Source organism: Acartia tonsa, chromosome 9 (genome assembly GCF_053477335.1).
Source record: "Acartia tonsa isolate MP-2025a chromosome 9, ASM5347733v1, whole genome shotgun sequence".
In the NCBI taxonomy this organism is placed as follows: domain Eukaryota; kingdom Metazoa; phylum Arthropoda; class Copepoda; order Calanoida; family Acartiidae; genus Acartia; species Acartia tonsa.
This window is the reverse complement of record NC_137268.1, coordinates 50,942,913-50,966,345: the sequence shown is the minus strand read 5'-3', so window position 1 is coordinate 50,966,345 and position 23,433 is coordinate 50,942,913. Positions and strand designations below refer to the sequence as shown.

Sequence of the window (23,433 nt, the reverse complement as noted above, 5' to 3'; positions counted from 1 at the left end):
GATGCTTCGCTTTAATCATTGTCACAATAAAATTGTAATGGACGAACATACTTTCTAGTTAAGTTATAGAGATGCTTCGCTACTTTCATTATCGCAATAAAATTGTAAAGGACGTACTTACTTTCTAGGGAAGTTATATAGATGCATCACTACTTTCATTGTCGCAATAAAATAGTAAAGGATGAACATACTTTTTTAGTTTGGTTATATGAATGCTTCACTTCTTTCATTGTAGGAATAAAATTGTAAAGGACGTACTTACATTATAAATAAGATATATATCTCTGCTTCGCTACTTTCATTGTCGCAATAAAATTGTAAAGGACGTACTTACTTTCTAGGGAAGTTATATAGATGCTTCACTTCTTTCATTGTAGGAATAAAATTGTAAAGGACGTACTTACTTTCAAGTTAAGTTATATAGTTGCTTCGCTACTTTCATTGTCACAATAAATATTAATAAAATGGCCGAGAAAAGAAAGAAAAGGCAAAGCTTGGATATGATCAGGGATTTTAAGGGATAAGACAATGAACAATAAATATGTGTAAATCCCCAATGATGTTAAATAAAGTTAAACATTCTGTAAATTAAATTATTGGTGGAAACTTCTAATCAAAAATAATTAAAGTACCGAAAATTTACAAGCAAAAAATGAAAGATTGTGTTTATAAAACTTTGGGTACCAGTATAATTTACAGTCCAATGTCCCCTCTTCTCCCTGGGATAAGATTGATTTATACAGAACCTAATATGACATTTATAATCACGGACATTGAGAGAAAGAGGGGTTGATAAAAAAAATCTGCCATTCAAAAGTAATAAAAAAGTTGCAATAGAATGCATCCTTATAATAAAGTAACAGGATCTGTGTATATCTGTTTCTACTGAAGGATCTTGCTAACTGCTGAACTGATATAGTTCTCCTTTACAGTGTTGCTTCTTTTTAGGTTCTAGGAAGGTTTAAAACTATTTTTGGGGAAGGTACCACCACCTCCCCCCCCCCAAAAAAAAAGAAATAATTATGCCATTGGTTATTGTTTAGGTAATTTTACAAATATGATCATCGGTTAGCGAGATCCTTTGGTACATACAAACACACAAGCAGACCTCCTGTTACTTTTATAAAGGATTAATAAAGTAATACAATTCTTAATACGTTGTCTCTGTAAAAAAAATATAGGTACTCGTAGGAAGGGGACGTTGGACTATAAACTTCACTGGTACTTCACTGGTAAGTTAGCTTAAAAACTTTGGGTACACGTATTGAATGTATATTTGTACCCAAACTTTAAAACCCATCAAGTTTTTTTTTCTTTCTAATCATAATTGGAGATGTATTCCAATTTATTGTCTTAATATCCCTGCTGAAGTAGAGTAGACCAAAATTAATATTCCTGGTTATTTATTATTCATTGTCTTATCCCCTAATATCCCTGCAGAAGTAGAGTAGGCCAGAATTAATATTCCTGGTTATTTATTATCCATTGTCTTATCCCCTAATATCCCTGTAGAAGTAGAGTGGGCCAGAATTATTATTCCTGGTTATTTATTATCCATTGTCTTATCCCCTAATATCCCTGCAGAAGTAGAGTAGGCCAGAATTATTATTCCTGGTTATTTAATATCCATTGTCTTATCCCCTAATATCCCTGTAGAAGTAGAGTGGGCCAGAATTATTATTCCTGGTTATTTATTATTCATTGTCTTATCCCCTAATATCCCTGCAGAAGTAGAGTAGGCCAGAATTAATATTCCTGGTTATTTATTATCCATTGTCTTATCCCCTAATATCCCTGTAGAAGTAGAGTGGGCCAGAATTATTATTCCTGGTTATTTATTATCCATTGTCTTATCCCCTAATATCCCTGCAGAAGTAGAGTAGGCCAGAATTAATATTCCTGGTTATTTATTATCCATTGTCTTATCCCCTAATATCCCTGTAGAAGTAGAGTAGGCCAGAATTATTATTCCTGGTTATTTATTATCCATTGTCTTATCCCCTAATATCCCTGTAGAAGTAGAGTAGGCCAGAATTATTATTCCTGGTTATTTATTATTCATTGTCTTATCCCCTAATATCCCTGTAGAAGTAGAGTGGGCCAGAATTATTATTCCTGGTTATTTATTATTCATTGTCTTATCCCCTAATATCCCTGTAGAAGTAGAGTGGGCCAGAATTAATATTCCTGGTTATTTATTATTCATTGTCTTATCCCCTAATATCCCTGTAGAAGTAGAGTAGGCCAGAATTAATATTCCTGGTTATTTATTATCCATTGTCTTATCCCCTAATATCCCTGTAGAAGTAGAGTAGGCCAGAATTATTATTCCTGGTTATTTATTATTCATTGTCTTATCCCCTAATATCCCTGTAGAAGTAGAGTAGGCCAGAATTATTATTCCTGGTTATTTATTATTCATTGTCTTATCCCCTAATATCCCTGTAGAAGTAGAGTGGGCCAGAATTAATATTCCTGGTTATTTATTATCCATTGTCTTATCCCCTAATATCCCTGTAGAAGTAGAGTGGGCCAGAATTATTATTCCTGGTTATTTATTATCCATTGTCTTATCCCCTAATATCCCTGCAGAAGTAGAGTAGGCCAGAATTAATATTCCTGGTTATTTATTATCCATTGTCTTATCCCCTAATATCCCTGTAGAAGTAGAGTAGGCCAGAATTATTATTCCTGGTTATTTATTATTCATTGTCTTATCCCCTAATATCCCTGTAGAAGTAGAGTGGGCCAGAATTATTATTCCTGGTTATTTATTATTCATTGTCTTATCCCCTAATATCCCTGTAGAAGTAGAGTGGGCCAGAATTAATATTCCTGGTTATTTATTATTCATTGTCTTATCCCCTAATATCCCTGTAGAAGTAGAGTAGGCCAGAATTAATATTCCTGGTTATTTATTATCCATTGTCTTATCCCCTAATATCCCTGTAGAAGTAGAGTAGGCCAGAATTATTATTCCTGGTTATTTATTATTCATTGTCTTATCCCCTAATATCCCTGTAGAAGTAGAGTAGGCCAGAATTATTATTCCTGGTTATTTATTATTCATTGTCTTATCCCCTAATATCCCTGTAGAAGTAGAGTGGGCCAGAATTATTATTCCTGGTTATTTATTATTCATTGTCTTATCCCCTAATATCCCTGCAGAAGTAGAGTAGGCCAGAATTAATATTCCTGGTTATTTATTATCCATTGTCTTATCCCCTAATATCCCTGTAGAAGTAGAGTAGGCCAGAATTATTATTCCTGGTTATTTATTATTCATTGTCTTATCCCCTAATATCCCTGTAGAAGTAGAGTAGGCCAGAATTATTATTCCTGGTTATTTATTATCCATTGTCTTATCCCCTAATATCCCTGTAGAAGTAGAGTGGGCCAGAATTATTATTCCTGGTTATTTATTATCCATTGTCTTATCCCCTAATATCCCTGCAGAAGTAGAGTAGGCCAGAATTAATATTCCTGGTTATTTATTATCCATTGTCTTATCCCCTAATATCCCTGTAGAAGTAGAGTAGGCCAGAATTATTATTCCTGGTTATTTATTATTCATTGTCTTATCCCCTAATATCCCTGCAGAAGTAGAGTAGGCCAGAATTATTATTCCTGGTTATTTATTATTCATTGTCTTATCCCCTAATATCCCTGTAGAAGTAGAGTAGGCCAGAATTAATATTCCTGGTTATTTATTATCCATTGTCTTATCCCCTAATATCCCTGCAGAAGTAGAGTAGGCCAGAATTATTATTCCTGGTTATTTATTATTCATTGTCTTATCCCCTAATATCCCTGTAGAAGTAGAGTAGGCCAGAATTATTATTCCTGGTTATTTATTATTCATTGTCTTATCCCCTAATATCCCTGTAGAAGTAGAGTGGGCCAGAATTATTATTCCTGGTTATTTATTATTCATTGTCTTATCCCCTAATATCCCTGCAGAAGTAGAGTAGGCCAGAATTAATATTCCTGGTTATTTATTATCCATTGTCTTATCCCCTAATATCCCTGTAGAAGTAGAGTAGGCCAGAATTATTATTCCTGGTTATTTATTATTCATTGTCTTATCCCCTAATATCCCTGTAGAAGTAGAGTAGGCCAGAATTATTATTCCTGGTTATTTATTATCCATTGTCTTATCCCCTAATATCCCTGTAGAAGTAGAGTGGGCCAGAATTATTATTCCTGGTTATTTATTATTCATTGTCTTATCCCCTAATATCCCTGTAGAAGTAGAGTGGGCCAGAATTAATATTCCTGGTTATTTATTATTCATTGTCTTATCCCCTAATATCCCTGTAGAAGTAGAGTAGGCCAGAATTATTATTCCTGGTTATTTATTATCCATTGTCTTATCCCCTAATATCCCTGTAGAAGTAGAGTGGGCCGGAATTAATATTCCTGGTTATTTGGCAGTTAGGACAGATTGATAACAGCCAGGGATCTTCAGGGATAAGACAATGAATAATAAATAAATATATATTCCTGGTTATTTGGCAGTTAGGACAGATTGATAACAGCCAGGGATCTACAGGGATAATACAATGGATAATAAATAAATATATATTCCTGGTTATTTGGCAGTTAGGACAGATTGATAACAGCCAGGGATCTACAGGGATAATACAATGGATAATAAATAAATATATATTCCTGGTTATTTGACAGTTAGGACAGATTGATAACAGCCAGGGATCTACAGGGATAAGACAATGGATAATACATAAATATATATTCCTGGTTATTTGGCAGTTAGGACAGATTGATAACAGCCAGGGATCTTCAGGGATAAGACAATGGATAATAAATAAATATATATTCCTGGTTATTTGACAGTTAGGACAGATTGATAACAGCCAGGGATCTACAGGGATAAGACAATGGATAATAAATAAATATATATTCCTGGTTATTTGACAGTTAGGACAGATTGATAACAGCCAGGGATCTACAGGGATAAGACAATGGATAATAAATAAATATATATTCCTGGTTATTTGACAGTTAGGACAGATTGATAACAGCCAGGGATCTACAGGGATAAGACAATGGATAATAAATAAATATATATTCCTGGTTATTTGACAGTTAGGACAGATTGATAACAGCCAGGGATCTACAGGGATAAGACAATGGATAATAAATAAATATATATTCCTGGTTATTTGACAGTTAGGACAGATTGATAACAGCCAGGGATCTACAGGGATAAGACAATGGATAATAAATAAATATATATTCCTGGTTATTTGACAGTTAGGACAGATTGATAACAGCCAGGGATCTACAGGGATAAGACAATGGATAATACATAAATATATATTCCTGGTTATTTGGCAGTTAGGACAGATTGATAACAGCCAGGGATCTTCAGGGATAAGACAATGGACGATAAATTGATATATATTCACAATAGTGATAAGTCAAGATTACCTTTTCTGAAGTTTGAAAGCTAAGAGCAACCAATCAAAATTCAATTTAAGTACCCAAAGTTTTTGAGCCAACAAACATGTAAACTTGGTTAGAAACTTTGGGTGCCAATGTTATTTACAGTCTAATGTACCCTCCCTCCATGTTAAGCAACACAAGCATATATTTATTATTAGTAGCTATGCTTTTCTATAATTAGGGTTAGTCCGTCCGTCCACATGTCCATCTATATTATTGTAAAGTTAGGCAAATTTGAATTGTCCTAGAGATTTTAAACATAGTATGATAATTCCTCTAATAATTAGTTATTTAGAAAGTGTAGCAATCATAAAAAAATTAACTGTCTATATATCTATTTATGCATGAAATACTTTTATATCCATCTATTTATTTATCAAACTATCTATTTATCTATCTAGATATCTATCTATCTATCTATCCATCTATCTATCTATGAATATATCTATTTCTTAGTTATTAACCTGTCAATCTAAGATCACATAGTTAAATATAATAGTTATTTCTCGCATCGTATTATAAACGGCTTTTTCGCGGATATTGAATGTACAATTATAAGATTAAAACCAGTTTTTTTAGCCCCGAGGTACCGGCTAAAAAAACTGGTTCTAATCTTATGATTGTATTTTTTTTAAATTCGTAGAAAGCTGGATATAATACGATGCTAGACATATTTTTTTCGTATGGATGAGAACTGGTTCTTATCCACCGGATTCGAATGAATACGAGAACACCTTTTATTCCATTATTTATCTATCTGTTTATCCATCTATCAATCTGTCTATCTATCAATCAATCCATCTATCTATCTGTCTATCAATATATCTATTGATAAGTTATCAACATGTCAATCTAAGATTACTTTATGTAAATATAAAACCATTTAGTCCATTATTTATCTATCTATCTAACATTCATCAATCCATCTATCTATCAATCTATCTATCTATTTATTGGTTAGTTATCAACCTGTCAATCTAAGATCGCTTTAGGTAAATATAAAACCTTTTAATCCATTATTTGTCTATCTATCTAACATTAATCAATCCATCTATCTATCAATCAAAATATTTATTGATAAGTTATCAACCTGTCAATCTAAGATCACTTTAGGTTAATATAAAACCATTTAATCCATTATTTATCTATCTATCTATCAATCAATCTATCTATCAATCTGTCTATCCATCTATTGATAAGTTATCAACATGTCAATCTAAGATCACTTTAGGTAAATATAAAACCTTTTAATCCATTATTTGTCGCTTAGCAATTATGTTTGACATATTTGATGTTTGTACAAAACGAATAATAAATAAATAGAAATACATTTTTATTTTTTTTATAAAGTAAAGCTTTTGAAAGATAAAAGAACGTCATACGTGGATATATTAATAGGTGAAATTTTGTCGTCAATTTGATTTGCTAATATATACTTCATTTATTGGTCAGTTTGTTCATCCAGCAGGAGGTGTGGAATGTGTGGTAAAAGGGGGTAGGTGATGAGAATCTTTATCTTAGCCAGCTGCGATTGTCACATTTATTAGAGTTCATTTAAATCTAGTACAACATCCAAGTAATAATATATCGATTCTGATAAATATATTATATAATCAGTTTGAATATAACAAAGCATTTGATTTCAATTAGGTAATATAATATTCAATGAAACAGATTATTGTCCAAAGGATTTGAACCGGTTCTCGGCTATAAAATGAAAATTCATGTGTAATTCGTATTACAAACAATTTTCCACTAATATTAAAATAAAAAAAAATATTATATTCAGGGAAAATTATGCTTAACTGTTGTATTTTGAAAACATTCTAATCGTTACATAAAGTGTATTTATACATACATACAATATTTTATTTCCATTATTATGTAACTGGACAAAGTTTCTAAAAAATCAGCCATGTGACGTCATAAATTGAGGGAGATGAGAGGAGAATTGGGAAAGAAAACCCCTAAAAAGAGATGAATAATCACTCATTTTTATGACGTTACATGGCTACTTTTTGAGACACTTTGTCCAGTTACGTTATAATTCACTTGTGGTAATGGATATAGAACATGAATGATATTATGACAAGAGAAAAATTGTCGTCAATTTAGGTGTTAACAAAGTTATCATTTATTGGTCAGTTAAAACAGTAGTAATGGAGGGGGTTAAGGGGTTGGATGCTACAAGTTTCACTTTATTAGAGTATATTATAGATTATGATATCCAAGTAATGATAAATCCATTCTTGTTGCTACGCCAATAGCCTTGCAGTAATATTAGTGATTTTATCCTGAAAATTAATATTCTAAAATATAAAGTGGTAAGGTTTTTTCGTCTGATCCTAGAAATCTCAACTGGTACTGTACAGATAGTGTTCTCTATCGTCTACGTCTCTAACGCCAGGTCCAACAATCTAGGATAACAAAAGGGAGCCAAATCTCTCCAGTTCTGTCCATAAACCTGAGGTACAAAAAAAACAACTCATGATTACACGGCTTTTATTGGACTCCTAACTGGCAAGATCAAATATATTTATTCCCAATTCTTATTTTTTTTCAATTAATACCCTGCTAGAAAAAAGAGAAATGTTTAACATATCTAGCTGTCATTTGGGATTCTTGAAGAACAAAGCTTTTATATAATTAAGGTCGGTCAGTAACAGACATATATATTCATGAATTCAAACATGTTAGAATTGTCATATCAAATTCAAATGAAACTGATTGATATCCGTTGGATTAGGCCCAGTTCTGATCATGTTTAGCATTATATTACGGACATTATCCATGTATATTAAACTAACAATCATAAATTAAAACTAGATTCATGCATTGAATTTTATTATCCGCGGAAATATGTTTATTATACAATGTGACAAATACCTATTTAACTTTCTTAAATATTCTTAAAAACGTCTTTAAGAAGTTACATTAAAAGAGTGAGGTTACGATTATTTGCTCGACTAAGCTCTTTGAGGGAAACTACCCTAATACCATATTAAAGAGTAGCTTTTCTCAGAGAGAGAGAGACAGGACAATGGGATATTACACTAGTCCTTAATGTTTTATTATTCGTTGGCTTAATAACTTAGGGAAGTTTAATGAATTTTGATTGGTTGTATTATTCAGTTAAGTGTTTACCACTATTTTAAGCTACAAAAGGGGCAAATTTGTGTATGATCATTGGGGATATACATCAATCAATCGGCCATTGACGTATTCCTGAAATAAACAAGGATGGCAACATCTATAAAAGCGAAGCACTGAAACGGTAGGACAAACGGACATTAACACTTGTATAGCGTCTAAACTGAATAATCAGAATATAAAAGTAAGAGTTGAAGCAAAATTGTAAGTAAATTTGTTGAAAAACCACTTGATACAGGATAATGTTTATGGACATACTTACATTTTTAGGACTTGATTATAGAGTTGCTTTGCTTATAATATTGTTCTTTGTTGTCCCAGGAATCAATATACCAAAAATCAGATCAATCGGATAATTAGATCTCATAAAAATTTGTTGTTAAAAAAGTAGAAAAATCAACATGTTTGAAATGGACATACGGACATTATGGTAATGATTATAGAGTTGCTACGCTTTCTAAATCGTACCTAACTACTACAGGAATCATCATGCAAAGTTTGAAATCGATAGGACTATTCTAACATGCTTAAATTAACGAATAAAAGCTATCTATCTCGGACGGACGTACGGACGAACGGACCTACCCTAATTATAGAAAAGCTTCGCTTTTAAAAAGGAAGTGTCACCCACTAAAAGTTTTTGTTTACATTATATAAAACACAATGAATTCAGATTTTCCCCATCAATAGGTTTCGACAACAACCAATATAATAAAGTTATTACAGCTAAAGGTTTAACCCCTAAATTTTATTCTAAAGCGTATCTTTTGTTATTATTAGGGTCGGTCTGTATGTCTGTTAGAGAGAGTTAACTCTTTTCTGTTAATTTAAACAGGTTAGAATTGTCTAATTAATTTTAAACTTTGCATAATGATTCCTAAAACAGTATGGAATAATTTAGGAAGCATAGAAACTCTATAATCATTACCAGAAAGTCTGTACGTCCATCATTTATAATTTAAAATATTCTGATTTTTACTTTTTTTACATTAAATTTTGTGTGTATTATAATTATAAAATTGGTAAAGTAATATTACTTCACATGTTTTTACAGGAAAATAGGATACACAATATTTTATGCTTTATATAATCGCTTTTTTTCTTATATTATGAATTAAACATTGAATATATAATACATTCATTTGTATTAATAGTCCCCAAGTTAATATAGATTTACCATAATAGGTTTTAAGGAGAAATTTAATGTACTTTTTAAAATGTATTTCCATTTAGATGAATGAGTTTAAATGGGATCTAGTATGAATTTTTTTATTCTAAAGCCATATTTTAAATGTATGAACCTCTATATTCAATAGTTTTATTGCTTCTAAAAGTCCCCAAGTTAATGTAAAATCATTATAATGGGTTTAAAGGGGAACCAGGATATACTCTTTAGTCGTATTTTAGATGTATGAACCTCTAAATCTAATATATTTATTTTTAATATTTTAATAAAAGTCTCCAAGTAAATGTAAATCACCATAAGGGGATTCTAAATTGTAATTTTATTTTTATTTTTAGATCTTTGGACCTCTAGTTCTAATACATTTATTTTTACTAAAAGTCCCCAAGTAAATGTAATATCATTATAATGGGTTTAAAGGGGAACTAGGATGTACTCAATGTCAATCTTGATTTTTCTATACAGGTAGACATGGGGGGCGGTGTAGGGGGGGGGGGTCGGGGTACGCCTACTTTTATTTCACTAGGGGAACATTCAGAGAGGGAGGGGACATTGGGATTTTTTTTTCACTAGTCCCAAAAGTTTTCTGATTACGATTGGTATTCGTTTTGTTAACAATTTTGGGGAATTTTATTGAATTTTAATTGGTTGGTTCATTAAGTTAAGTGTTAAAACGTTTCAACCACTGTATAATTGTAATATGTAGAATGGGTAATTTGTGTATCATAATAGGGGATTTACATCAATTTATTGGCGATTGTATTTGTCCTATCCTTTTAGATCCTTAGAAACATTATATTGGTCTTAAAGACAATGGATGATAAATTATTTTACATCCCCATTGATGATAAATAGAATCAACCCCTCTAAAGATTCAAATACTGGTGGAAACGTTTGTACACTACTAATTTAGAACTTAACTATCAAAGCCAACATTATTGTCCTAGGAATTAGTATTATAATAATGAAATGAATATTGTAATACAATGTAAAAATTGTTGCTATACAGATTTAAAATAAACATGAACATCTGGACATCATGTTACCAATTATAGAGATGCTACGCTTTCTTATTCATGTCTTCCTAATACAGGAATAACCATGCCAAATTTGAAAGTTTTAGGACAATTCTAACAAGCTAAATCTTTTTAAAATGTTGAACAGAAAAAGAAAATAATGTAAAAAAGCAGGGCTCGGCAGCCGCGTGTTCATTCGCAACCGATAAATATCAGATGGATTAGAACCGGTTCTCTTTCATAAGAAAAAACTTAGTCTAGCATCGTATTATATCCAGTTTTCTATGAATATAAAATGTACAATCATAAGATTAAAACAAGTTTTTTTAGCCACGAGATGCCGACGGCGTTGGCTTATATCTTATAATATAACTAGCGGCTTCGCCCCTAGCCTCTAGGGGCTTTGCCCCAAGAGGAAATTTAAAAAAATCAAGTACTACTGGTGCTGCCGCCAGTAGTTTTATGTGAACTAACTTCCCCATAAGAAAAAAAAATGTGGGAAAATAGGTACCTACGCAAGAAAACAAATTTGGGGGGGGGGGAATTTTTTTTATGGGGGTTGGGGGTGTCCCATTCCCCAAGAAAATAGCCTAAAACCACCACGGGACCAGAAGGTATATTCCCTAAAGAGTAGAATCTGATCGGTTCAGTGGTTACCGAGATCTTAAAGTACAGACGGACAAACAGACAGACATCGTTCTACTTTGTATTATAGATAATATAAAGCTATTTATAATACGATGCTAGAAATTAATTAGAATATTAGACCAAACAATATTGCAATCCCTCTTTAAAAATTAAATTAAAGTATTTAAACAAGTTGACGCACGGCTGCCGAGCTCTGAAAAAAAGGACCATAAATGTATCAACTCTGTGTAAGAAGAGTTTATGATAAATGTTAGAGGAATAAACAATGGATATAGGATATATATGGATGTATTAACAGGGGAAATATTCTAATAATGACCTCTTTTATTAGTCAGTACGTTATCTAGTACGATCGGAGGGGAGTGGGTATCGTTATTTTAGCCAGCCGTAAATATTACTTTAACAGAGTACATGGAGATCTGGTGCAATATCCAAGTAATTATATATCGATTGAATAAACTCTTTTTTCTTGTAGTACACAGTAAATACACTTATAGAGAAGTTGTAAAATAGCAAATACGATTTTCCTACAGATAAGAACCATTTGATATTTAAAGGGGGGTAAAAAGTGTATTGAAGCAATTATCAATTTAGTAGTATTTTTTACAACCCCTTATCACCCTTACACAATCCAATGGTTTATAGCATATTAGCATATGAGTATAAGAATGGAGGGGTGAGGGGTTAAATAACGGTATGTCCTTGAGGTAGGGACCCTATGCCGATTGGATCAATTGGATCTGTGGATTTCAGGCTATAGCGTTGGAAATGTTAACAAGCTAAGTAGCACACAAGAACAGAAAGGAATTTGGTAGCAGACAAAAAGAGCCTTCATCACCTGGGATAGGGATAGGTAGTCTAAATTTTACATCTTTACTTACATATTTATTCTTATGACTAAACGTATTATGTTCATATAATACATCAAAATTGTTAGACAACTTTTTATAATAATCTTTGGCTAATATGTAAAATGTCGTTTTAATGATATATTATTATGAATATAGGATGGGATGCTTTTAGGAAGGGAGGGGACATTAGAATGTAAATTATACTGGTACCCAAAGTTAAATAATAGTGTAATGTTATTCGTTGAGTCAAAATTGTTGGGTACTTTGATTGGTTATATTATACTATAGACAATTTTTATCAAATATTAAAATAAAACTCTAAAATTATTATCAATTTTGTTTTTCATTACAATATTTAGTTTCTTATATAATGGAGGGATATGCCATCAATATTAAGTGTATAATCTACAATTCTTTCTTCCCTCATTTTTCTTTTGATATTGAAACTATTTAGGTAATCTAAGAAGAAGATATGTCTATATATGATATACTTAATACACATCATTCATATGCTTAATCCCAGTGAGAGGCTTTAACCCAGTGGGGCATATACCTGTTGTGCCCTAACCCAGCGGGAAATACTCAAAACTCAATATATCTGAACTTATAAATTAAATTAAAAAAACCCAGACCTATTTTAAATTTTGTTTCCAAATAAGAGAAGGGTGGGATATAAATTATACTATGTAATTTATAGATATTTGATAGCATGAGCTTCTAAAGGCAAAACAAAACACAAAAATTATAGGGGGATAATTTATTATCCATTGTTGTATCCCTTACTAAAATTTAGTAGTGACTAGCAGAGTAATAATAGTTTCCAGTGTTGCTTAGAAACTCTAGCACCTCCTGTAATATTAAAGGTCCCCTCAGCGGCTGCAAATAACCAAACCTCATCTGATTAAGATGTGGAAGTGGGCCTGACTAATAATAGTTTTAAAAATCATTTTATAAAATGAGAAAAAAATATAGGCATGTCATATAAAGTAGAGATAACACATATATGCAAATGTTAAGTATTTATTTCAATTAAATGACAGTAACAATTTTATTGATAAATTCAAATGGCCCTGATAGTTTAAAATGTTCATGGGTTACTAAATTAGCTTCATGTCCAATTATTGCCCTGAAAAAAAAATTTTTATTTATTATTTCATAAATATATTTATAATTTTTTTATTGTAATCTGTCATTGTCATCAACCCTTAACGGTTGGGGGAGGGGGGGGGGAATCGTTCTTCTAGTTTCAAAAATTAAGGAAATTACAGCAGTATAGATTTTTATGTAAAAAAGGACCTAACAAGGATGACAACATCCATAAAAGCGAAGCACTGAAACTGTAGGACAGACGGACATCAACACTTGCAAAATTGTAAGTAAATTTGTTGAAAAACTGCTTAATACAGGATAATGTTTATGGACATACTTACATTTTTAGGACCTGATTATAGAGTTGCTTTGCTTATAATATTTTACTTTCTTGTCCCAGGAATCATTATACCAAAATTCAGAACAATCAGATAATTAGATCACATAAAAATTAACATGTTCAAAATGTACGTACGGACATTCTGGTAATGATTATAGAGTTGCTACGCTTTCTAAACCATACCTAACTACTACAGGAATTATCATGCAAAGTTAGAAATCGATTCTAACATGCCTAAACTAATGAAAAAAGCTATCCATTACAGACGTACGGATGGACCCACCCTAATTATAGAAAAGCTTTGCTTTTAACAATTTCGGAAAAATTGTTCTTCTAGTTTTAAAAATTGAGAAAATTACAGCAGTATAGATTTTATGTAAAAAGGATCTGAAAACAAAGGTTATTAAATAAAAGGGTGGAGGAAGTGACAAATGACTTTGACTCACTTAGAATAGGAAATCAAACAGGGGACCTGCAGATTTTTTTTAGCTGGGATTCAATGCCAACACTCTCCCCCCCCCCCCCTCAACAAGGTCCGTTAAGGGGCCCGACTGTTAAGGGTTAATAAGATCTTATATTAAATACCTGGTTTTTGACATACAAAATAAAATTTGTTGTAGCATTTTTCGTCAATCCATTTGTATTCTGAGTCCTGTGGGATCCATAAAAGCTAAAATTATTTCAGATAAATTATAAAGGTCTACTGAGGTGAGGTAGGGGAACGTTAAAAGCACCCCAATTCCCTTCTAAGTTTTTTTTTCTATTAAATTTTCTGCGTGTAAATGATTTAGTGGGTGCATTATTTGCCAAGTGTACCACTTTTCTGCACTACCTCTCCGATTTTGTTAATACTCTATATTTTGGTCTGTTGGGTCATTCAAGGATGCTGGATGGCCAAAAAAAAGTTTCAGAGTCCCTGGATGTCTAAACATCTAGCTATCTATGAAGGTAGGTAACAAAAATTTAAAAAACACAATTTTAAAAATTGATTTTTTCATCAATTGTACATCCAACCTATACATTTTATACACCAAAATGATCGCGCGTTTATTCATGTTAAAAGCGCACATAAAGCTATTTTGGCCAAAACTCTAATTTTACAAGGTGTCCAACAAAAAGTGTATTTTGGATATCTAGCGTAATACCCAAAATACCTGTCCTAAAAATAATGGGATAATGCAACTTTTAATGTTCAATTTATGGATTTACAATAATAGTATAGTTTTTTTTTACAAAAACTTAATTTTCTCACAAATCATGAGTTATTTTTTTATAAAAGAAATGATGCAATTTATAATAATAAAACATTTTTTGAATATTAAAAGTTGCATTATCCCAATAAGCCCCCTCCAACCCCCTCTCTCCTTCTTTATCCCAGTTCATATGTTCTACCTTCCCTATTTCCTCCTTATATCTCCCCCCACCTCCCAAAATAAAATTCACGAAACCTCCGTGATTTTTTTATCTATCTATCTATCGATCTATCTATGTAATTTGTAGATTTGTTCTTACAAACATTTTCTAAATTCAATCATTTAAGCAACTTTTTGCTTTTTCTGCCAAAAAAACAGTCTAGAAATTTATATCTACAAAACACACATCCCCGGCTTGAGATTTGGAGGTTTTGTGAATAACATTTTTTATGAAAAAGAACTTTGAGGTTTCGTGAATAATACTTTTTTTTAATACATTTCTTTTTTTACAATTGAACCTTGAAGTTTCGTGTAGCTCATATATAGAACATGAGTCTTCTTATCCAGTTGTCCCGGGTTCAAATCTTCTCCGAGAGGGGCGGGCTTTTTATCGATTTTAAAAATTGGAAGAATTTATAGAATAAAAGTTGTCGCAAATATAGGTATTAGATAAATGTGAGCGGATTTTTAAAAATATCTACATCCTGGAGGACACAGAGTATAGAGTAAAAATATTTTTTTATTAATTAATCATTACAGGGGTGGGGGGGGAGAGGGGGGTATCAAGAACCCATTGAGTGCCCGATCATTTAGGGTTAAAGAAAAAAAAATGCTTACTTTGGCACAGTGCTCATTTCCACGTTCATATCCATTGTTAGGGTCTGATGAATACCAATCAGTGTAATCAACTAAAAGATATTAGCTGTATTAAATAAATAAATTTAGATCAATAAGTTTTATACTAATTTAGATATATCTTCCTGATAATTTCTGAAAATTATTTGAAGAATAATAATATCACCAAGAAAAGTAAAAATCTTACATTTAGTTTCACCAAGCCATACAAATCCCTCTTCAAAAGGTTTTTTGTCTATATTTTGACCACCTATCCAAAAATCAACCATATCATCATTTACCACAACTGCAAGAGCTAAAATATAAAAATTATTTTTTATTTGATTTTTTATTTTTTAGTTACCTTTTTATATATTTATATAAAAAAATCATCTAATTATATTATATATTATAAAAATCTGAAGATTGCGTAAGCATGAAACTTTAAGTTAAAGATAATTAAAATTGAAGCAAAAACGTTGTTTTACTATAAAATATATATATATATTCAACGACCCCCCCTCTATTATCTCAGTTCCTATTAGAGCTAGAGGGTTAAATTTTTTTGTGCAAGTCCCCTGTTTAATAATGAATTTCCAATTTTCTTATTTTTGAAGCTAGAAGAAAATTTTTTTTGTAGAAAATGTTTATATTTATGTAAATTTTTTGTTAGAAATATCAAAATATAAATTTCAGCGGCCGCAGCTGTACTTGGCAGCTGCCAGCCGCCGCAGTCGGCGGGAAAACGGCGGCGGATCTTTATCTTTAATACATTATGTTAACATATAAGAAAAGCTTAAGTTTAAAATTTGAAGTCTCTAAGTCAAAAAGCCACAGTAGCCGTTTAAAGATTTCTGGAGACCTGGAGAATCAGGACCTGCAGGATCACACCTTGAACCTGAAATTGACTTCAAAACCTGTATTTAACCCATTAGTGCCGAACCGGGCATCAAAACCCGGTTCCGAAAAATGGAAAAAAAAACGGTTTCCGGCTTCATAATTGCATCATTCTCAGAATGAATCCCCCCTCTACTACCCTGACTTTCATTTCCCCCTGGAGCAGGCAGTTTAGCTTACTTCCGTTTGCTGGTATAGCTCAACAAAATTTGAAAATCATGAAAATTCAAAATACCCCTTCTAACTTTTTTGTTTTTATAGTAAAGTCGCTGATTTTTTTTGTGAAATCTAATGTTTATTGACAAGTACATCTATTTGTGAATTCGTTTTATTCAAATTATAATTTTTTATATGATTTTTTTATCGTTTTTTTATGACCTATTATGACCCGGTTCGGCTTGGCCATAAATACCCGAAAATTTTAAAACCTGGCTCAGTTTCGGTTTTTATTACCCGGTTTTAATGTTTCAACCAATAAAAATAACAGTTTACGTCATTAGTAAGGGTTTGAGCCACCCTAATAACCCTAGTAATCTCTATAGGTGTCACCCAATAGTTTTATGCTCGTTTTCTGATATGTAACACCCAAATTTTATATGTTCTTTTTTTGTAGTGTGTGTCTTTTAAAACTTCGAGCAACGGGTTTTTTTACCCGAAACGGCGGCACCTATAGCCGAAACACTAAATTTGAAATAAATCGCTTCGTATTATACTTGTAGCTCTTTAGATTACATGAGGTTGTGTAGTTTTCAATTACGGATCGTATCAAAGTTCTAAAAAGTGTTCATCTCACTTTTGACGTTCAAAAATTACATTTTTCGATTTTTGGTCAAAATAACCGGGTTCATACAGGTCAACCGGGTTTTAAAACTGGGGGAAAGCACCAAAAACGGGTGTTAATGCCTGATTGGTATTTATGGCCAAGCCGAACCGGGTTTTTTTGCAACTTTCCTGTGCACGCCACTAGAGCAAAACAAAAAAATACGAATTCCGTTTTGACCATTATAAAGCTTCCCTGAAACTTACAGCTCGATCGGCCCATAAAAGTGGCGCTTGGCACTAATGGGTTAATATGAGGATGTACAACTAGATGATATTGTAGTATTTTAATAAGATAAAATGCTTTGTTTAAGATAAAAAAATATTTTTGCTCTTTACCTGGATGACACTGTCAGGTTTGCTGGCATCCTGTGTCCGCCAGAATGGAGATATGCACAACTTTCCAACTCTCAGTTATGTGCCCCCCCCCCCCTGATCGTTAAGGGTTAAACTTCTTATTTAGTATAAAGTGAAAACAAAACAATATTTTTTTATGTTTATCGTAAGGTCAACTTTTTGAGAAAACAATTTTACCTTTAACAAAGGTATTTTCTGTTGGAGTGTCCAAAACAGCTAATTGTGAGTTTAATCTCTCACAAGCTCTCACCGCTTCTACCCATGTATGTAGATTGCTTGAGAGCATGTAGCACATTCCTAAGGTGATCATATCTAAGTTTAGAGCCATAAATTGTTCAGGCAAACAAAAAAGTATGTTGCAACTATATGAGAATCAAAGTCTGTTTAAATTTGTTTTCAATGGATAACCCTGTATGTATGATTATGACTATTTCACCCTTAACGAGTTTTTCTATCTCATTCTGTGTTTAAAAGATAGAGGACTATAGATAACTGTCTTTTTGTTATATAATTGTGGGTAGATATTTTTAGAATATTTTCATCTTTTGAAAGTTAATTGAGGATTAACTTACCTTTCCTCCTTCTCTTATGTTATCATCTAAAAATCCAAAGCATCATTTGCTTATAATGGGAGGCGATACACTAACATCCAAGTATATATAGTTAAGTAACAGACAACCAACCCTAACTGTGTATGTTAATGAGTTGCCCATGTCTCTGGACAAAGGCACTCCCCCTACTCTAAATATTATGTTAGTCTTTAGTTATGATGTAGTGTCTGGCCAACTATTAAACCCATCACTTCCCCAATAATGAGCAGATGGCTACGTGTTGAGCCACAGTTGCAGGAAAAAAATTGAGAATTAAGAATTAGGGAATAATTGATAATTAACCTGTTGTAGGATTTGCGTACCATCCCTCTTCACATCCTGCATTCACAAACTCCACTTTAACAAAAAAATTAAAACTAGTAAAGAGGACTAGGCATGAACTACAGCAAGTTATTTTAAGCAGTGAATCTTGAAAGTTTGAAAACTTAAATAAAGGGTGTGCAAATAAATGCGGACATTTTTAAAATTGAAATTGCGCGGCTTGTGTTAATAGTAGAAAAATGTTACGCATATCGTTAGAACCGCTAGGAAGTCTATTGTTTGGAAATATAAGAACGTTTCCTCTGCTACGTATAGTTACAGAGCTACGTGATAAAATGTCCCAACTGATGTAAAACTTGACTTGCGAGTAAATCATTAAAGATTAAATTAAAGGGTATGCAAATAAAAATACGTACATTTTTAAAATTCTAATTGTTCGGCTTGTGTTAATGGTAGAAACATGTTATGCATACCGTTAGAACTGCTATGAAGTCTATTTTTTGGAAATATAAGAACTATTCATGTGCTACCTATAATTTATGAGCTATGTGGTAGAATGTCCCAACTGACAAAACTCAAAAAAAAAATTTTCCACTTTTCTCACATTTATCAATACAGCTCCTAAACTAAAAATAGCACAAAAATCGTAATTATATTTCTAATAAATTTTTGCACACCCTTTTTATTATCTTTAATGATTTACTCGCAAGTCAAGTTTTAATTTAGTTATACATTCTACTACGTAGCTCCTAAACTATAAGTAGCACAGTAATGGTTCTTATATTTCCATAAATAGACTTCATAGCGATTCTAACGGTATGCATAACATTGTTCTACTATTAACACAAGCCGCGAAATTTGAATTTTAAAAAGGTGCTACTTTTATATACATTAATCTTTAATGATTTTCTCGCAACTCAAGTTTTAACTTTTTAAGGCAGTTGGGACATTTTACCACATCGCTCCTAAACTATACGTAGCACAGGAATCGTTTTTATATTTCCAAAAAATATACTTCCTAACGGTTCTAACGATATGCGTAACATATTTCTACTATTAACACAAGCCGCGCAATTTCAATTTTAAAAATATCTGCATTTTTTTGCACACCCTTTAATAAACCTAAAGCACTAAAACCAACAAATTCCAGATTAGTTTTACATTATTTTAAAAATTCCCTCCTAGAGATGCTTAAATTACCTTGAGCCAAGACTGGCATCAGCAGAAGAAAAGCACGAAGGGCCGAAATCATTGTGATTTGCCTAGGTAATTAAGTTGAAGTCTTTAATTTAGTTATAAATTAAAACGATTAAAGTATAAACCTTTTATAAAAGGGCTCTGTAATTTTTTGATTGTTGTCAATTTCTCTTGGGTGGTACCCTCATCTTAATTAGCTATACACTTTCCAGGAATATTCTGTACAGACAAACAAACAGACAGAGATCCTTTTCCTTTATTAAAAGGAATACTTTGATTAATTGGAAATCATTAATTCTTTGATAAAGGGATATTATTGTTCTTCTAACTTAAAAAAATTTTAAGTACAATTTAAAAGCAAAAATGTTTTGAAACATAGGTTGCTGCGACCCCCTCCCCTCCCCCCAAACTTTTAATAATTAATCTAATAAAATACTTACCCACTGATTGAGAACTTCCAATTGATAACAAATAAGTTGCATTTGCATTTTATATATTTCTTTATCTTTCTTTTAATAATATTTTATTAGTTGCAAAGCTACTCTATAATTCACAATGTCCGTCCGTCTCTCCGTCCGTCTGTCCGTCTTTTTAGCCGGTTTTAGGTTATTTTTATATTTCCAAATTTGTCCCATATCTTTGGTGTTTATTGTCTGATTTTCAATTTTTTTTCATTTAAAGAAATCAAAATTAAATTTTCCGTCATTTGAAGAAAACAATGATGACGGTCAGACTGCCTTTTGCAGGTTTTTGTCCACTTATATATTTTTCAGATTTTCCCCCATATCTTTGATGTTTATGGTCTGATTTTCGGAATTTTTTCATTTAAAGATATCAAAATTAAATTTCCTGTCGTTTGAAGAAAACAACAATGATGTTCAGACTGCCTTTTTGCAGGTATTTGGCTATTTTTTTATATTTTTTTTTCAGATTTTTCCCCATATCTTTGGTGTTTATGGTCGATTTTTAAAAATTTTTCATTTAAAGATATCAAAATTAAATTTCCTGTCGTTTGAAGAAAACAACAATGGTGGTCAGACGGGTCTTGGACAAAGTAGCTTCGAACAAAGTAGCTTCAGACAAAGTAGCTTCAGGACAAAGTAGCCTCCACTGTTAATAAAGGTCATGGCCGCAGCGCTAAGCCCCCTGGCCTGCCTAGCCACGGGCTTTTGGCCCCTTAGCCTATAACCTAACCTAACCTAACCTAAACATTGTAAAAACATCATTTTAAAAATTGTAAAAATCTGCCAACTACTATTTTCAAAATCCACATAATTCCAAACCACCTATGTATATCAGTTGAGGATATTTTACTTAAATAAATGTCCTGAGGCTAACATAGGTTAGGTTAGGTTAGATTATAGGCTAGGGGGCCGAGCGCCCGCGTCTACGTAGGCCAGGGGGCCGAGCGCTGCGGCCATGAACTTTATTACTATTGGAGACTATTTTCTTAGGAAGCTACTTTTCTTAAGTAAATGTCCTGAAGCTACTTTGTCCTTAAGCTACTTTGTCCTTCAGCTTCTTTGTCCTGAAGCTACTTTGTCGGAAGCTACTTTGTCCAAAGCTACTTTGATCAAGATCCGGTCAGACTGCCTTTTGCAGGTTTTTTGCCATTTTTATATTTTTCACACTTTTCCCCATATCTTTGGTGTTTATGGTCCGATTTTCGGAATTTTTTCATTTAAAGATAACAAAATTAAATTTCCTGTCATTTGAAGAAAACACCAATGATGTTCAGACTGGATTTTTTCAGGTATTTGGCAATTTTTATATTTTTCCCCATATCTTTAGTGTTTATGGTCCGATTTTCACAAATTTTTCATTTAAAGATATCAAAATTAAATTTCCTGTCGTTTGAAGAAAACAGCAATGACGATCAGACTGTCTTTTTGCAGGTTTTTGGCTATTTTTATATTTTTCACGTTTTTGGGAGATAATTGGTTCCAGGAATATTTTTACAAGACTTGCCCAAGAACCCTAGGAAAAATTTTTAAAAATTGCTAAGAATTCTCAAAATTCACATTATTTTGTATTATTTTTATGCTTAAATTTTGTTATGTTTGTCCTTATCTAAACTTAAACTTAAAATTTGTTCTCTTGAGATAAGGTACGTATAACTATAATCATAATATTTTGACATTGTGCAAACAGTGCATTTAAACAAATTTTTGTAATTACGTTTAAAATGATAAAATTAACTGAAGGAATTAACTATTTTGTGTGAAAAATAAGAATATTATGTGTATTTATATCAGAGGGAATTATTTTTTTGGGTCAGCTGAGCTACATTTCAAATCAATGAGGACATATTGTTTTTAACTTTATATTTGATTACTTAGATCTTATACTGGATTATCAGGTACTCTAATCAAGTGAATCTTGTAGCTGGCTAAAATACCTATACCCCAACCCACCATCTTTACCCCATTTCAATGTATTGGATTAACGAACTGACCAATAGATAAAGTCCATGTTAGCAACCTAAATTGCCAACAATGTTCCCCCTGTCATAGTATTCATGTATATTCTATATCCATTATTGATTAAGATATGCAAATTCAAGACAAATCTTATTTCATACACTTTATTTATTTACATAAGTTGTTTATCAACAAGGCTGACAACATTGATAAAAGCGAAGTTGTGAAACGGTAGGACAAATCAACATTAACACTTGTAGAGTGTCAGAACAAAACAGCAAAACCTAGGTATCTGTATTCTAAAAATTAGATGAATATAATAAATTTATTACATACAAAATTTTTGTTAAAAAACTAAAAAATCATATTCACTTTCTGATAACGATATCAGAGTTGCTTCGTTTTCTAAATTGTACGAAAAGAGCTAACCATTACGTACGGACCAACCATATTTATAAGAAAGCTTCGCTTTTAATAAGGGAAGAAAAAACGGGTATAGTCCCTTTCGTAACATCGCTCCTTATGGGGCGATTCTTCGTATTTTTCACAGTAGCTTTTCTCCAATTTCTAGCCCCTGAAGGGGGCTCTAACCGTGCGGGGCCAATTACCTAACCTTGTGGAGCAATCACCTAACCCAATATAACCTAACCTAACCTAAAATAACATATAAAAAGACATTTTAAAAATACGATGAATTTCCACTTATGGGGCGATGTTATGAAAGTGACTATTCCCGAAAAAACTAGCAACTATATCCCTAGAGGCCTGTAAAGGAGCACCAAATCGGTTCAGCGGTTAACAAGATCCTTTGCTTCACACAAACAAACATCCTATTAATTTACATGCTAATAATAAGCTAGGGATAATAAGGAAAAATTCATGTTAACAAAATTACTTGTCGAATCTAAAGGTAGAAGACAATGGCAGATAAATTGGTGTAAATCCCCAATGGTTATAAACAAATTTACCCCTTCTAAAGATTACAATTATATTACAACTTAAGGAATCAACCAATCAAAATTCAATAAAAGTCCCCAAAGATGTCATAATAAATAATACATTATAATAAAACTTTGGGGACTAGTGTAAAACACAGCCCAA

At 32.1% G+C, this 23,433-nt stretch overlaps 1 protein-coding gene across 1 annotated transcript; it reads right to left on the bottom strand.

Annotated features, from left to right (window-relative positions):
* Positions 1 to 13,318: 13,318 nt before the first annotated feature.
* On the bottom strand, positions 13,319 to 20,390 carry LOC145327955 (perlucin-like). The gene is made up of 8 exons (XM_080171476.1): positions 20,353 to 20,390; positions 19,916 to 19,977; positions 18,737 to 18,790; positions 18,021 to 18,140; positions 15,979 to 16,086; positions 15,774 to 15,844; positions 14,329 to 14,413; positions 13,319 to 13,440 (listed from the first exon to the last, which is right to left on the bottom strand). Exons 2-8 carry the CDS (start codon positions 19,965 to 19,967, stop codon positions 13,433 to 13,435), a joined length of 498 nt encoding a protein of 165 aa, XP_080027602.1. The 5' UTR covers positions 19,968 to 19,977; positions 20,353 to 20,390; the 3' UTR covers positions 13,319 to 13,432.
* Positions 20,391 to 23,433: the final 3,043 nt, after the last annotated feature.